Source organism: Ovis canadensis, chromosome 11 (assembly GCF_042477335.2).
Source record: "Ovis canadensis isolate MfBH-ARS-UI-01 breed Bighorn chromosome 11, ARS-UI_OviCan_v2, whole genome shotgun sequence".
In the NCBI taxonomy this organism is placed as follows: domain Eukaryota; kingdom Metazoa; phylum Chordata; class Mammalia; order Artiodactyla; family Bovidae; genus Ovis; species Ovis canadensis.
The window spans coordinates 56021313-56039992 of record NC_091255.1 but is presented as its reverse complement, the minus strand read 5'-3'; the positions used below and the strand labels follow the sequence as shown (position 1 = coordinate 56039992).

Genomic DNA, 18680 nt, shown 5'->3' with positions numbered 1-18680 from the left:
GCCTGTGGGCTCTAGTTTCCCTGACCAGGAATCAAAGCAAGGTCCCCTGCATTGGGAGCTCAGAGTCTTAGCTACTGGACCACCAGGGAAGGACCTCTATCATGAAATTAAATAACTGAAACCAAAATATAACTTTCTTTCACATAGATTCCAATATATTTATTTTCACAACTCTTATTTGAATGAATTAAAGAAATTCATATATCAGTGCTATAGGACTTAAACCAGGGCCTATCAATGGTAAAAACTTCAGGATTCCATCAAAACAGAATTTATATACTTTTCGTGGATTGCTGGACAGTGTCAAAGATATCAAAAAGGTCTTTATACTCTTTTTATCCTATATTTTTCCTCACTTAAATTATTTCCTGGCCATTTTCATGTAACAAAGAATTATAACATATAAACAGTCCTTAAGTAGACCCTAATACAGGAGAAAGAACCTGCTTAAATAAGGAAACACTACACAGACTTCTTGAATAGCTGCCCTCTCCTCCATTCTTAATTAATTCACTTAATATATTCAGACTTCCAGTCATAAACAGCCCAGTGGATCACAACCTTTCTGCCAACAAAAACAATGTTACACCTTCTCCAATGAGATTCTATGGATTCTATAGCATATTTTATAATCTCTGAATATGTTCAGTGATAGTAGATAGTGTATATTTATATTATGTGTTTATGTGTCTGTGGTTGTTCTTTTTAAACAGATGCATGTTTCTTATTCTAATTTAGAGAAACTGTCTCATTTAAAATACATTTCAACATTTTTCTTTCAGAAAAATCTGACTGAAGTATAGTTTCATTTGCAATAAAGATGTCATGATTCATCTGACTTTGTATTCTTAGCTAGAAGCTTGGAGTTCACACAGCTGCTAGGGTCAGTATACTGAAAGATGGAGAGTGCAAACTTCTGTTTCCCAAAGGACTAATCCACAGGGAAAGTGTCTATTATTTAACCCTTTGCCTTTCATGTCTGTTTTTTTTTTTTTTTTGGTGGTGTGTACCAGCAGAAGTTTTTATCCTTAGGTTCCAAATCAAGAGCTGGCTAAGATTCACTTGTATCTGTGTGGATGTCAGTTCAGTTCAGTCGCTCAGTCGTGTCCGACTCTTTGCGACCCCATGAATCGCAGCACGCCAGGCCTCCCTGTCCATCACCATCTCCCGGAGTTCACTCAGACTCACGTCCATTGAGTCCGTGATGCTATTCAGCCATCTCATCCTCTGTCGGCCCCTTCTCCTCCTGCCCCCAATCACTCCCAGCATCAGAGTTTTTTCCAATGAGTCAACTCTTCACGTGAGGTGGCCAAATTACTGGAGTTTCAGCTTTAGCATCATTCCTTCCAAAGGAATCCCAGGGCTGATCTCCTTCAGAATGGACTGGTTGGATCTCCTTGCAGTCCAAGGGACTCTCAAGAGTCTTCTCCAACACCACAGTTCAAAAGCATCAATTCTTCGGTGCTCAGCCTTCTTCACAGTCCAACTCTCACATCCGTACATGACCACAGGAAAAACCATAGCCTTGACTAGACGGACCTTAGTCGGCAAAGTAATGTCTCTGCTTTTGAGTATGCTATCTAGGTTGGTCATAACTTTTCTTCCAAGGAGTAAGTGTCTTTTAATTTCATGGCTGCAATCACCATCTGCAGTGATTTTGGAGCCCAGAAAAATAAAGTCTGACACTGTTTCCACTGTTTCCCCATCTATTTCCTATGAAGTGATGGGACTGGATGCCATGATCTTCGTTTTCTGAATGTTGAGCTTTAGGCCAACTTTTTCACTCTCCACTTTCACTTTCATCAAGAGGCTTTTTAGTTCCTCTTCACTTTCTGCTATAAGAGTGGTGTCATCTGCATATCTGAGGTTATTGATATTTCTCCCGGCAATCTTGATTCCAGCTTGTGTTTCATCCAGTCCAGCATTTCTCATGATGTACTCTGCATAGAAGTTAAATAAGCAGGGTGACAATATACAGCCTTGACATACTCCTTTCCCTATCTGGAACCAGTCCTTTGTTCCATGTCCAGTTCTAACTGCTGCTTCCTGACCTGCATACAGATTTCTCAAGAGGCAGGTCAGGTGGTCTGGCAATCCCATTTCTTTCAGAATTTTCCACAGTTTATTGTGATCCACACAGTCAAAGGCTTTGGCATAGTCAATAAAGCAGAAATAGATGTTTTTCTGGAACTCTCTTGCTTTTTCCACGATCCAGCAGATGTTGGCAATTTGACCTCTGGTTCCTCTGCCTTTTCTAAAGCCAGCTTGAACATCAGGAAGTTCATGGTTCACGTATTGCTGAAGCCTGGCTTGGAGAATTTTGAGCATTACTTTACTAGCTTGTGAGATGAGTGCAATTGTGCGAGAGTTTGAGCATTCTTTGGCACTGCCTTTCTTTGGGATTGGAATGAAAACTGACCTTTTCCAGTCCTGCGGCCACTGTTGAGTTTTCCAAATTTGCTGGCATATTGAGTGCAGCACTTTCACAGCATCATCTTTCAGGATTTGAAACAGCTCAACTGGAATTTCATCACCTCCACTAGCTTTGTTCGTAGTGATGCTTTCTAAGGCCCACTTGACTTCATATTCCAGGATGTCTGGCTCTAAATGAGTGATCACACCATCATGATTATCTGGGTCGTGAAGATATTTTTTGTACAGTTCTTCTGTGTATTCTTGCCACCTCTTCTTAATATCTTCTGCTTCTGTTAGGTCCAGACCATTTCTGTCCTTTATCGAGCTCATCTTTGCATGAAATGTTCCCTTGGTACCTCTAATTTTCTTGAAGAGATCTCTAGTCTTTCCTATTCTGTTCTTTTCCTCTATTTCTTTGCATTGATTGCTGAAGAAGGCTTTCTGATCTCTTCTTGCTATTCTCTGGCACTCTACATTCAGATGTTTATATCTTTCCTTTTCTCCTTTGTATATATTCCAGAAATACAGCCCTTTTCCCCAGATAAACCATGAGCACATTCAGTAGGTTCCAAACACTGAAACACTACACTTTTTAAAGGTCTGAGAAGGTAGTAATTGGTTTCACTATTTTCAATATTTCAAATAATTTCTAAGAAATAATATGTTTACTGGTGACCAGCTAACTAAAATGTCAAGCTTCGATAAACTTAGCTGCAGTTACATCAGGGTGATAACACTAGTTACCTACATGTTGAACAGAAATTTTGGCATATATACATATACACACATACACACACACATATGTATATATACACATAATATGCCACTTCTCAGGTGGCTCAGTGGTAAAGAATCTGCCTACCAACAGGAGATGCAGGAGACAAGGGTTTGATTCCTATGTCAGAAAGATGCCTGGAGAGGAGAATGGCTACCCACTCCAGTATTCCTGCCTGGAGAATTCCATGGACAGTGGAGCCTGGAGGGCTATAGTCTATAGAGATGGACATGACTGAGCAATTCAATAACAACAACAACATGATACATAAATACATCATACATATATGTTTGATACATAAAAACGAGATATAAACTATTTGATGATGCACAGTGTGATGTCGAAAATTTTTTCAAAAATATGAGGTCTATCAATAAAAATTATGAAAGTCCTCACTGGTGGTGAAAAGATCTAAGAAACTGAATTCATGGTACAAAGACAGAAATATTCAGTGCCTATGGACCCTATTTTATCATTTAAATGATGAAATTTACAATAAGGAAGGGCATCTATGGTCGTGGTATTTAAAGTAAAAACAAGGAAGACATCTAGTTTCTCAAGTAAGAAGAACATTGATGTCATTTTGCACTTCAATTGTACTATCTGCCTAAACCAAACCTGATACTTCATTTTTTTTTCAAACCTGAAGTATCCTCTGCCCTTTTTCACTAAAGAGAAATGTATCTAGGCTGTGGCACACAGTTTAAACTATGATCAACATGTATCTGTTGAGAGGAAGAATAACTTAGTCTTATTGGATGTTCAATGGTCCAGAACCACTGGGGACCAGAGTGAAAACAGACAACTCACAAAAAGTACCAGAAGTTAAGAGTCTCTGGTAAACATTCCCACTGAGGAATTTTGTACATTTCTGCTTCACTGATGCTCTTCCCAGAGCACAGTGACTCTGAGTTAATTTCATTCAATTATTTAGTCAATAAAATTTTATTGATCAACTAGTTTGTGTCAGAGTACAGTGGTGAACAAGATAGGTCCTAAATCATTAATCCCAGAAAAAGGACAATTCTGTGGCAGATGAGGCCATACAAAGAAAAAAAATGAAGAATCACAAAATGAAATGCTATTTTTAATAGCAACATGCTAATATCCATATATTATTTAACAGATACTTCTATTTTACTGAACTATTCCTCTATAGTGAGACTGTATCATGTAATTTAAAGTTACCAAAGTGTATGAAGCATCAGAGAATACAACGATATTTTTGATTCATGCGGTTACTAAAAATTTCAAAAGTCTAAAGCCCACACAATCTATGTATCAGATTTTGGACTACATGAATTAAAAACCCGTATGTGCAAAGTTTCTATGAATGGAGCTGAAGAGGAAGACATGGCCTCTCACTGAAAAATATACGTATCTATTTTCCAATAGACCTATTCTGTCCCTACTTTAATTCTTTAGATCTAGTCATTTCCAGGTGGAACAAAGAATGGTGGGAAGATATTGAGTTGTAACTAACTAAAGAGATTTTTCTGAGACTTTCTGCATTTTCTTTCCTTGATATAGAAAAAAAATTGCTATCTCAGTATAAAGAAGTGCTGACACAGCCATACAGGACAGTAAGACAGTGTGAGGAAGTAGGAATTACAGGCTTATAAACAGGCTCATTGTGAATAAAATTAAGTCCATATATTAAAAAAGTTTTATTGAGGTATAATTTACATACCACAAAATATACCCTCTGTAAATGGATTGATACATGGATATAGGTACATTTGCTTGTCGTCAATAATATTTAAAAACTGACAGCAATAATCTTTCAAAAAAGCTTAACATTCCTTATCCTGGCATCTGTGTCAGTCCTAAGGGGCCCAGAAATGTTCCCAGTAATAGCAATAGTAATCATTGTTTGAAATCTGATGGTAATCATTTTTATCTTGATTCACTACTCTGCTTTTGTTGATAAAGACTAAGTTTTTAATTCTGGATAATGGTGTTAGGTCATCTATTCTGAGAGAAAATGATTTAGAACTATGCAGTGTGGGTTTTGAAGTTATACAGACCTGAACTTGAATCTCAGCTTTGCCTCTTAACATCTGTGTGATTTGGGACCAATTATTTTTGAACCCCAGTTTTCTAAGTCTAAGAAAGATCATTATACTATTATGTAAGACAGAGTTAATTTACAGCTAGACTGGGCCAGTCCTATACTTATCTCTAGGGATGACTGGAAGTCTGGAACTGACTCTTAGCCAAGATAAGGTCAACTGGGATAAATAACAACTTATAATTTGCTGTTTAAAGTTTGAAATTCCCCAGGTAGCACCCAGGTCTAGTTGTTTATTGACAGCTTACATCTGGAGTACTTAGACAGCCTGGCTTAGCCTGGGACCAGAGACGGATAAAAAGCTTCACTGTCAACTTTTGGGGAGCTCTCCTGAAACCAAGATTCCTTTATACAAATCTTGGTGATTTACACTCTGGGGACAGAGCACCTCCATCCTATTTGATTAAAAAGGAACCTCGAGAGTGCCACCGGGGAGGGTCTTGGGTCCTCTGTACTCACTTGCATTCTTTTTCACTTGCTGGACTATACCTTTACTAAAAGCTTTTTGTAAGAATTTTTCTGTGGAGTCTTATGTATCTTTTCAATTATTTGATCCTGGCGACTCTTTACTCTATTTTCTTATGACTGTAAGAATTAAATAATGGTATGGTACCTGCCTAAACAACAACAACCTTCCTCATACTCTGTACTATAATCAATGGTTGCTGTCATTGTTATTATTATATTAGTTAGGTCAATCATGCAAGGGAAATGCTCTGGTTTTCTTGATCATTTAAATAGGCAGTGTCCAGACAGACATCTTTAACAAATATCCATGCAATATAACTACCAAAATTTATTCAGTTCAGTTCAGTTCAGTCGCTCAGTGCTAAGTAATCAGAAGGTGAACGTTCCCTGGTGGCTCAGTTGGCGAAGAATCTGCCTGCGACGCAGGAGAATCAGGTTCGATCCCCGGCGGGGGAAGATCTCCTGGAGAAGGAAATGGCAACCCACTCCAGTGTTCTTGCCTGGAAAATCCCATGGTCAGAGGAGCCTGGCGGGCTACAGCCCATGGGGTCACAAAGAGTCAGACACGAGTGAGCGACTAAACTACCTCCAAGGATGACAGAGTCACCAGCTCAGTAACTGGAAGAACTTAGTGAAGAGACAATTGCACATTTCTGAAAACAGGTTGTAGAAAATATGAAAAATTATCTAATGCTCAGTTTGGACTCAGAAGAGTGACTTCTTAAATGTGACAATTTGGACCAGAGAATACATTACATCCTACTGGAATGTGTGTCTGCGTCTGTGTCTGTGTGTGTGTGTGTGTGTGTGTGTGTGTGATTCAGTCGTTCAGTGACTCTTTGTGACTGCATGGACCAGGCTCCTCTATCCATAGAATTCTCCAGGCAAGAATACTGGAGTGAGTAGCCATTCCCTTCTCCAGGGGATCTTCCCAACCCAGGGATAGAACCCAGGTCTCCTGCATTGCAGGAAGATTCTTTTATTTTTATTTGTTTTTTTAAATTTTTATTTTTACTTTATTTTACTTTACAATACTGTATTGGTTTTGCCATACACTGACATGAATCCACCACGGGTGTACATGCGATCCCAAACATGAACCCCCTCCCACATGCAGGAAGATTCTTTACCACTGCATCACCTTGGAAGCCCTGCCTACTGGAATATATGTTACTAAAGGAACAAGGGTATTTGATGAGGAGTTTCTGATTTTGCTTTTCAGTTACTAATGTGAAATATTAGGTGGAAAAATCACTGAACAAGTAAAGGTGTAGGCATTTCATTTTCCTAGGTGTTAAATGATACAAGGCTAAAAGATACAAGACCAAATTTGGCAATAAATCAGGACCTAAAAACAAAAACAAAAAAACAAAACCCTGAGATTTGATTAAAAGGGGGAATTCAAGAATTATACCTTTCTGGAAGGAACTGTGAATCCCCAAATAAACAAAAGGCCAAAACAAAATGGATCCATGCTTAAATTTGTTTTACTAAACAACAATATGCCAAAACAGACCATTATTAAAACTTCACATGAAAGAGGATAGGCTAGAAAAATGATGTGTATCTCAAAGAGTTTATGATTATCAGGATTCTTGCTTGAAGCTATGTACAGCTGATAGATTATATGTAGTTAGTGGTATCTACCTAGGTACATATATAAGGGCATCATACCATTAAATTAATACCAATAAAGTAATTACAAATATGAAATTATACTGTAAATACCTGACAATCATGTTAGTGATATTTTACCACATATTTAAGAAAGCTGTGAGTTTGAAGAGAGAGAAGCTGTGACTGTTACAGAGAATGCTTTCCATGGTAGAAATTAAATCACGTATGGGGTGAATTCAGATCACAGAGAATATAAGAAGTCATAGCTATTTCCAATACTTTAGAATCCAAGAGAGGAACTTTTTATACTTATAAGACTTAAAATTCAGGAAGCCTGCATTTCTAATACTCTGATTTTATAACTAGAATTCTATATATTTTGGCAAGCTATGAAAGTGATACAGGCACGAATCACTAAAATTCTGATCGTTATAGTTACAAAATGTAATCAACAGGAATTCACACTGAACTGACTGATATATAAAGGAATAAAAATGGATAATTCAAATGAACTTTTAATAGCTTTTGTGTTTTTGGTGATGGGGCAAGATTTAAAAGTGGTACACTAACAAACAATAGATTTATTGTTTGAAATAATTAAGCAATATTTAATTTGGAAAAGCAGATATTTCTATAATCAGTGGGGAAAATACTTAAACAAAACATATTAAAATGGTTAAGATAGGCGAGCCTTGAGATTTCCATGGTAATAACAATATCTTTGACTATTATTACTTATGCCACATACAGTTCTCTTCTAACTCAAATGCAATGAAAAAAAAAAAACTAAAGAGAAATAAGTTGTTTCTCAAGATAAGCTGCACATATATAATTTGATAACTGCTCTACAATGTAAGTAATTTTAGAAGCAGAAGACATTATTCTCTTTCTTGTCTCATGATTTTGAAAGTAAATCTGTTTCAGTATTTATATACATTAAATAATGGAAGTTTATTATTCTCCAAATTAGCTCTGTTGTCCACAAAGATATTTACTTTTACAAGGAACACAATTTTGGAAATATACCAGAAAAAAATGAGGAACACTGTTATATGTCAAAGTGGAAATCTCATTTTTAATTTCAGAACATTATGAACATTTATTTTGACATTGACATGTTAAGCTTCCAGTTAGAATGTACTTGTAAATGGATTTTGTCCAATCTGTCAGCGCCATGCCCATTGCATGAATAAATATATTTCTAAAGTAATTTTTTTGGGTATGGCAATATTGATGACATGCAGTTACAGACACTAATAATACCGACAGAAGAACCCAGGAAGAGGTTTGGCTAGAGATTATAAAAGTCATTGTGCCAAAATGAATCATAAAAAGAACACAGGAGAATAGTCAATGGAGAAATCTAAACTCTACTATCTATTAAAAATTTAATAATAATGTTCCATCTTGTACCCAATGGTCACTCTAAACAGTTAAAAAAGTAACTGAAAGTGCCAGGTCAGTCATCCTTCATCTCCCATCCTTTCACTCTTAAGCTTTCTTTCCTTTTTATAAATATTTACTGAGTGCCTACCATGCTACCACTACCACATTTTCAGTTATTGGACTAGGCGCTACAGATATGGATGAGTAAGGCACATTTTCTCCTAACAAGAAATTAAATAGTCTAAGGATGAAAAGCAGGCTCTTAAAGGGACTATAATACTAGTGTTAAATGCAATGATACAGATATGCTGTATCTGGGAACATGGAATAGTAACAGGCACTGGAGAGGAGGTGGAATGGAGAAATGAAGAGAGGGGGTGGTGGCAGCAGTGACTGAATACCTAGGTGATTCTTTTTAACTTTTTTTTTCTTTTATTATCATTATTTTTTTTTTACTTTACAATACTGTATTGGTTTTGCCATACATTGACATGAATCCACCACGGGTGTACATGAGTTCCTAATCCTGAACCCCTCTCCCACCACCCTCCCCATATCATCTCTCTGGGTCATCCCAGTGCACCAGCCCCAAGCATCCTGTATCCTGTATCGAACCTAGACTGGCAATTCATTTCTTACATGATAGTATACATGGTTCAATGCCATTCTCCTATAAGATGATTCTTAAAAGTATTGAGCAGTTAATCAAATTTAAGAGGGAGAGAGGAGATTACAGGCAGGATGATCAATATAGGCAAAAGTACAGAGGTGAAAAACTGGAACGTGTCAGGTTACCACAAAATTTAATGTTAGCCTCTAGTAGTGGAATTAAAGGCTGGAGAAATTGGCTGTGGACAGATCAGGAGTGATCTGATCAGATTTGGTTTCCAGGTAGATTATTGCACCTTACAGATAACAGAATCAAAGTAGTAATCATTTTTCAGTTAATTTACTTTGGTGGCTGTGGGAAAAACAGACTTAGAAAGGACAAGAAGAAAAAGCAGAGAGAACAGTTAGATCTGTATTAATCTAGGTCTAAGAAAATGAGGATTATGAAGGCAATGCTAGGAGAGATGAAAAGAAAATACAGGGATGAGAAATACAGGGGAAGGAAGGAGGCAAGGATTCCCCTTGGCTTTCTAGTTTGGGTTCCTGGGTAGATAGTGATGTCACAATAAGAATATTTTAGAATTTTATGCAAGTAAATCTGAAAAAGATTAAAAAATTATTAAGGAACACAGATTCAGGAAGGAAAAATACTTTTAAGTCCTATAGTATTAAATACATTGAAGTAGTAGTTTAAAAAATCTACATGAAGAAAATATCAGGATCTTCCTGAAGCAGGACTCAAACCCACGTCTCCTATATTGCAGATGGATTTTTTACCTGGTTGAGCCATCAGAGAAGACCACTTTAATGGTAGATCCTACTAAACGGTCAAGAAACAGATAATTCCAATTTTCTACAAATTATTTCAGAGATTACAAAAAGAGGCTACTTTCCATCATATTTTATCTATGTATTTTGTTTTGTTAAAATATTTAGCTATTTAATGATAGTATCTTCATAAATACTCCTCATATAAAGAAATCACAAGTTAGAAATTATGTTAAATACTGAGAGTATATACAATTATTAGATAGGAATCCTGCCTTTAAGGAGCTTTGGAGTAAGTTTTGAAATCAGGAAGTTTGAGTCTTCCAGACTTTGTTCCCTTTTTCAAAACTGTTTTGACTAATCATGGTCCTTTGAGATTCTACATGAATTTTAGAATGGGTGTTTCTGCAAACAACTTTGTTGGGATTATGATAGGGATTTCAATGATTCTACAGATTGCTTTGAGAAACACTATCATTTTAACAATCCATGAACAGGACGTATCTCCAATTATTTAAGTCTTTTTAAAATTTCTTCACTAATGTTTTATAATGTCTAGTGTCTTTTACCTGCTTGGTTAAATTTACTCCTAAGTCTTTTATTCTTTTTGATGTTATTGTAGTGGAATTTTTTCTTAACTTTTTTTTTTTTTTGGTTATCTACTGTCAGTGTATAGAAATGCAACTGGTTTTTGTATGTTAATTTTGCATCCTGTAAAAATATTCTTTTTATTGGCTCATTATTTAAAACGAATAAATTCACATGCTGATATATATTCATTTAAGTGAAAGAGATATGCTTAGTTGACATGGCATTAAATTATTTGCCATAACATCTAAACAAATATTTTTATTTGATAACCTATAGAAGCAAGCCAAGGAGAAGGCAATGGCAACCCACTCCAGTACTCTTGCCTGGAAAATCCCATGGATGTAGGAGCCTGGTGGGCTGCAGTCCATGGGGTCGCTAAGAGTTGGACACGGCTGAGCGACTTCACTTTCACTTTTCACTTTTATGCACTGGAGAAGGAAATGGCAACCCACTCCAGTGTTCTTGCCTGGAGAATCCCAGGGATGGCGGAGCCTGGTGGACTGCTGTCTATGGGGTCGCACAGAATCGGACACGACTGAAGCGACTTAGCAGCAGCAGCAGAAGCAAGCCAAATGAGGAAAAAATATTTTATTGTCTTACTTCCATTTTTCTGCCCTCTTCAGTGTCCGTCATTTGTTGAGCAGCCTTTCCTCACTGCTTCCCTGAAACCTTTACCTTCCTTGGCACTGATTACATTATACTGCCTTGATTTTTCTCCTGTTTGTCTGATTACTCCATTTCTGTATCCACACCTCTCACCTCTCCCTGATCAATTAGAATGTTCCCTAAGATTCTGTGCTCAGTCTTGCTTTCCCCCTTTGCATTTCTTTTCTTCAAATTCTTTTCCCAAACTTTCCTCATTTCCATGTGACTGACTCCCCTTAACAAGCATACAACAGGCAGTAAGTATATGACAAACTGAGAAATACCAAGAAACTCTACCAGTTTAGTGAGAAATGAACTTTTTCTGAACGACTTCTGTCGGTAGATGGATGATTTAAGTGAATTTACAAGAAGAAGTAGGAAGAACTTTCTCTATTCACCCCTTCTTTCACCAGATAGTGTCTTTATTTATTTACTTTTTGCTCATTCAGGGTATTTTATTTTCATAAAGTAGACAATCTTGGACTTTTGTACGATCAGTGAGATAATGTCTTTAAAGGACTGGGTAAGCAGGGAGGGACACCTCTTTTTTTTTTTTATGCTTTATGTCCCTCTACAACAACATTAAAAAGAAAAGGACACATATTTTATACATATATATAAATACATCTCAATAACTCAAAAGCAGAATTTTTGAAAACCTTAAGCTTGTGTAATTATTACAAAAAGAAAAAAGACACAAAATGATTAGTATATAAACCAACTCACCAATGATCCCACTGTCTCTGCTTTCAAGGGTAGAGGTTGGACTCGTGACAGCCCCATAGCTGCCATCCTTGGCGGTCGCACTTGTACTGACTGGTGGGAGAGTGGAACAGGGGCTACTGGCTGGTGGAGAGGCAGTGCTGCTAGTCAAGGTGGAACAGGGACTTATCCGCTGGGTGATTGCTGAGGTCTGAAAAGTTGAAATGAAAAATAAGATAAGCTGATCAGCTGTTAAGTCAAAGTGTATCTTATGGTAAAACATATGCTTTGATAACAAAAAGAAAAAAAAACCTACATGCACAGCTTTTACAGCTATTAGGTTCTGTTTGTTTTTGCTTTCCGGGCTAAAGCATTCTGTGTTCTATAATTAAGGTGAAACTTGATAAATTTAACATGAGCAGAGACTGTGGTCTGTTTTGTTCTGCCTAGGAAATTTACAGTGACAAGTAGTCTTTATTATTGCTATGAATTAATAGATGATTTTTTTTTATTCATCAAAAATTTTTCTTGCTGCTTTCAATCAAGAATTTTCTGAAGGCTTAGAACTTGGTCTTACTAATAATTTTCTTTGGATAGAAAAAAAAAATCTTTGCAGCCAAGGAGTAATAAAACTAAAGTTCTTAATGCAAATATAGATGGGCTTTTTTTGATACATAGGTGGTTTCTCAGAAGTAATAAATGTAGGGAAAATGCCTATCTAAAAGTTTGTCAAATGAAGTACAATAATATTAATTTAATACAAACAAAATAATTTCTCTGTAAAAACTGATTATGGACAGATCACTGAGTGACTCTTATACCTGAAGTTACCTCCTTTTTACATTTTTGATGGGATGCAATGAATAATCACCAAAAGGACTGATGGTAATATATTCTGGTTTACCTAGTTTAATGAAAATTCATTTTCTTTAGCTCTTTCTACCCAAATAAATTAATGAAATAATGAATGAAAGTATATATGTTTTTTCGAACACTTAAGAAATTTTTTTCCTTTTCAAAACAGTAACTGGTCAATGGCAGATTACTTGAAAGAGGACTAATGATACATTTGACATTAAAAAAAAAAGCATTTCAATTTCTTTACATATAAAGTCTACTCATAATCTCTTTGACGAATTGAAGAGTTACATTTTATAACTTGATTGGAAAATATGTTGATCACTGGATATGAGAATATTAAGGCTCTTTGACTCATCCCCAAATGAGCGCCAGATGCAATCCCCTGTATGTAATTATCTGTGTTGAATCCAGGTTTTGATTTTAATTTAAATGTTATAACCAGGATATAAAAGATACATGCAACTCAACCAAGCATAAATGACATTCTCAGAACACTGCAATCAAGTAAATATTTCCAATCATATAACTAATATTAGAAACTGATTCTTTTAAATAATACAATAAGCCCTCAAATCTATGCCATTTCTCTTCTACATAATTTTTCACCATTGGAAGGAGGAGTTTCAATTTCTTTGTAATTTCCTTTATTTCTACAAAATGATGTCAGTCTATTAGAGCATGAGTAGGGCTTGCAGGAGAATTACCTGTGGAATGTTAAAAACAAGTTTCACTACAAAACTGACAGATACTGACCCCCACCCCAGTCTTGCTAAATTAGAATCCTCCCTAGTTAGAATCTGGCATAGCAATTTTTAACCACTTCATTCTCAGTTTAAGAAACATGTGGGTACTTTATTAGCATTGTACTAGAATCTTTTTACATTAGATATATCTATAGTCATTCCATATTGAAAAAGTTTCATTTTGGTATGAATCTATTACTTCTATGGTAACTCATTTCCATTTTCAGACAAGATTCTCAGTCTGTTCTCTGAGAAAGGAAACTATTATATGCATAAAACAGCAAAGGTAAAGGTTAAGCTCAAATGACATGTAATTTTTACTGTAAGTTATTTTCTGGAAAATAAAGCATTTATCACAGAATGTATGCTTTAAAAGCTTTAACCGTAAAAGCAAAGCTTAAAAGTTAATGAGATACAGAAATCTCTTTTAGGCACAGAAAGACAACATTATTTACTCGCCACACTGTAGGCTAAAATGGACACCTAATTAAGCCACTCTACTTCTAAAACCTTTCGGTGGTTTTCCCATTGATCCCATTGGATCCCAAACTCCCAATCTGGATCTCTTCAAGGTCCTACATCCTAATACTCCAGAAATTACAGAGAAAAGAAAATACAGTGGTCAACTGAATATCACTTTGAATATCTTGTCTTTTGCAAAAAAAATGATATATGCTAACTTGTGTGTGCTGGATTCTGTCATTATTGATACTGTTCTAGAGGACACCATTACTATAGGTCTTCTTAAACAAAGCCTATCTTTGTTAGCATGCTCTTTAGCACAGAAGAAAGTCACTAATAATCTTCCTAAGACTAGAAATTTCAGTGATCAATTCAGCCACTTTCTTAGGTGGTTCCAAGACAGTGTCATGGTATATTACATTTCAAGTAGGCTATTATGTAGTTTTATTATTAATATCTTACATTTGTTTAATGTTTCAAAGTTAAAGTTTTTTTAAAAAAAATGTTACTACCTCATTTCTCCTTATCAACCAAGTATGAGGTGTAAAAACTACATGAAATATAAAAGCTATGAAGCAATTTCCTCCAACTCAAACAGTTTCTGAATACATTTACATACTAATTATATTACATATTATTTTATATCTTTTGTTTGCATGACATTTTATAGCTTACAAAGTGCTTTCGTATTCATGATTTAACCTGATCTTCACAACAATCCTGTCATTATTTCATATTACTCTGGACTGGTATGGTGTAGCTATTGAGAACACTAAGTTGTAAAAGCAGACTGCCTGATTCGAATACTATTCCATCACTTTCTGGCAGTGTTTCTTTTTTCCTTATCTGAAAATTGAAATATTAAAAGGACTCTACCACACTGAGTTGCAAGGAAGCTTAAATCAAACAGCGTAAGTAAAGTAATTAGTACAATGATTATAAATAGTAAACACTTATTTCATGTTAGTTACTATTAACTTTGAAAAACCTAAAGCTGAGAGAGGTTAAGCGACACGTCCAAATTTACAAAATGGTAGGTGGTAGAGCTGGAACCAGAACACAGATTTTCTACCTCCTGGTTTAGTGACTTTTCTATTATGGCATCACTTTCAGTTCAGTTCAGTCGCTCAGTCGTGTCCGACTCTTTGCGACCCCATGAATCGCAGCACGCCAGGCCTCCCCGATCATCACCAACTCCCGGAGTTCACTCAGACTCACGTCCATCAAGTCAGTAATGCCATCCAGCCATCTCATCCTCTGTCGGCCCCTTTTCCTCCTGCCCCCAATCCCTCCCAGCATCAGAGTCTTTTCCAGTAAGTCAACTCTTCGCATGAGGTGGCCAAAGTACTGGAGTTTCAGCTTTAGCGTCATTCCTTTCAAAGAAATCCCAGGGCTGATCTCCTTCAGAATGGACTGGTTGGGTCTCCTTGCAGTCCAAGGGACTCTCAAGAGTCTTCTCCAACACCACAGTTCAAATGCATCAATTCTTTGGCGCTCAGCCTTCTTCACAGTCCAACTCTCACATCCATATGTGACTACTGGAAAAACCATAGCCTTGACTAGACAGACCTTAGTCGACAAAGTAATGTCTCTGCTTTTGAATATGCTATCTAGGTTGGCCGTAACTTTTCTTCCAAGGAATAAGCGTCTTTTAATTTCATGGCTGCAGTCACAATCTGCAGTGATTTTGGAGCCCCAAAAAATAAAGTCTGACACTGTTTCCACTGTTTCCCCATCTATTTCCCATGAAGTGATGGGACCAGATGCCATGATCTTTGTTTTCTGAATGTTGACCTTTAAGCCAACTTTTTCACTCTCCTCTTTCACTTTCATCAAGAGGCTTTTTAGTTCCTCTTCACTTTCTGCCATAAGGGTGGTGTCATCTGCATTAGCTACACTGAATCAATGATACTACTCATTTACTTATTTTATGATGAATCCTGTAGTAAACGCACAAGTAAGGCACACTCTGTTGACTTGGGACTTAATTCAGAAATCACTGCAACATGCAGTGACAATAAGGCTTTTCAAAAGCAACCCAATATAAATTTTAGCACCTGAAGAAATGTAGCGTTTTAGAAACAACAGCGTCCTTGGCAAATTCTCAGATTGTAATGTCATGTGGCTTGGTCATTATTATAGTAGTCATATTTTAACCTGACATGAACATCAAAAACTCACAAGTAAATAGATGTTTTATTTATACCAATTTTTAAAAAGCCCTCAACATATGCCATTTTAATTTTCTATTCAGATCACATGATACAGACATGGTTACAATGTAAATTAGTTATGAAAAGAAATCAATCCCTGTCATCATGAAGCTTACCTTCTTGCATGAGATCAAACAACCCCTCACAACTAAATACGTCATGGAATAAATTAATGATAAGAGCTATAAAGCAAGGTAAGGGGATACATGGATGGGCAGGGGCTATTAGATAAAATAACTAAGGAAGGCCTTACTGAGGAGATAACATTTGGGTAGAGCACTGGATGAAGTGAGGAGGTGAATTATGTGGAAGAACATTCCAGTATAAATGAATGTTTTATGTGTCTGAGGAATGACAGGAAGGCCAGTGTTGCTGGAGAGTTGCAGTGAAAGGGAGAGGGGCAGGAAATGACACAGGACAGGCAGTGAGGGGTCAGATCAGGCAGCCCCTTTCTGGTCATGCTAAGGATTTCAATTTTACTGTTAAATTTGGGGGATATAGTAGGAGATCGAGAGCAGAAAAATACTGGGCTGGCCACAAAGTTTGTTCAGGTTTTCCACAATGGCCTATAAGAAATCTGAACAAACTTTTTGGCCAACACAATAAAAGGACCAGATTCACATTTTACAAGGGTCGCTCTGGATTCTGTGTAAACAGACCATAGGAGGCAAAAGTGGAAGCAGAGCCCTGTTAGGAGGCCATTTATTCAGGCAGTAAATATTTATTGAACACTTACTAATAGAAGAGTTTGTCCCAGGTGCAGAGGATACAGCAGTAAATGCGAGTGTGCTCAATCACTAAGTCGTGTCTGACTCTTTGCGACACCATGGCCTATCTGTCGCCCACCAGGCTCCTCTGTCCATGGCATTTCCCAGGCAAGAAAACTGGAGTGGGTTGCCTTTTCCTACTCCAGAGGACCTCCCTGACCCAGGAATCCAATCCAGTTTCATGTGTCTCCTGCACTGAGATGAATATTAAATCATTAATTTTTCAGATTTTTGGTTTTTAAGAATACACAGAAGTGAAGTGAAGTGAAGTGAAGTGAAGTCGCTGAGTTGTGTCCGACTCTTTGCGACCCGTGGACTATAGCCCACCAAGCTCCTCTGTCCATGGGATTCTCCAGGCAAGAATACTGGAGTGGGTTGCCATTTCCTTCTCCAAGAATACACAGAAGAACTGTACAAAAAAGATCTTCATGACCCAGATAATCACGATGGTGTGATCACTCATCTAGAGCCAGACATCCTGGAATGTGAAGTCAAGTGGGCCTTAGGAAGCATCACTACGAACAAAGCTAGTGGAGGTGATGGAATTCCAGTGGAGCTATTTCAAATCCTGAAAGATGATGCTGTGAAAGTGCTGCACTCAATATGCCAGCAAATTTGGAAAACTCAGCAGTGGCCACAGGACTGGAAAAGGTCCGTTTTCATTCCAATCCCAAAGAAAGGCAATGCCAAAGAATGCTCAAACTACCTCACAATTGCACTCATCTCACATGCTAGTAAAGTAATGCTCAAAATTCTCCAAGCCAGGCTTCAGCAATACGTGAACCATGAACTTCCTGATGTTCAAGCTGGTTTGAGAAAAGGCAGAGGAACCAGAGGTCAAATTGCCAACATCCACTGGATCATGGAAAAAGCAAGAGAGCTCCAGAAAAACATCTATTTCTGCTTTATTGACTATGCCAAAGCCTTTGACTGTGTGGATCACAATAAACTGTGGAAAATTCTGAAAGAGATGGGAATACCAGACCCCCTGACCTGCCTCTTGAGGAATCTGTATGCAGGTCAGGAAGCAACAGTTAGAACTGGACATGGAACAACAGACTGGTTCCAGATAGGGAAAGGAGTATGTCAAGGCTGTATATTGTCAGCCTGCTTATTTAACTTCTATGCAGAGTACATCATGAGAAATGCTGGACTGGAAGAAACACAAGCTAAAATCAAGATTGCCAGGAGAAATATCAATAACCTCAGATATGCAGATGACACCACCCTTATGGCAGAAAGTGAAGAGGAACTAAAAAGCCTCTTGATGAAAGTGAAAGAGGAGAGTGAAAAAGTTGCCTTAAAGCTCAATATTCAGAAAATGAAGATCATGGCATCTGGTCCCATCACTTCATGGGAAATAGATGGGGAAACAGTGGAAACAGTGTCAGACTTTATTTTTGGGGACTCCAAAATCACTGCAGATGGTGACTGCAGCCATGAAATTAAAAGACGCTTACTCCTTGGAAGAAAAGTTACGGCCAACCTAGATAGCACATTCAAAAGCAGAGACATTACTTTGCTGACTAAGGTCTGTCTACTCAAGGCTATGGTTTTTCCTGTGGTCATGTATGGATGTGAGAGTTG

At 37.1% G+C, this 18680-nt stretch overlaps 1 protein-coding gene across 5 annotated transcripts in view; it reads right to left on the bottom strand.

Moving 5' to 3' along the window:
* Nucleotides 1-18680, bottom strand: part of TANC2 (tetratricopeptide repeat, ankyrin repeat and coiled-coil containing 2) — a 366596-nt gene that overhangs the window by 127832 nt on the left and 220084 nt on the right. For all 5 annotated transcript variants that reach the window (XM_069541695.1, XM_069541696.1, XM_069541692.1 and 2 more), the window contains one exon: nt 12072-12258. In XM_069541695.1, coding sequence (XP_069397796.1) covers nt 12072-12258 — 187 coding nt within the window. The remainder of the gene's footprint in view (nt 1-12071; nt 12259-18680) is intronic.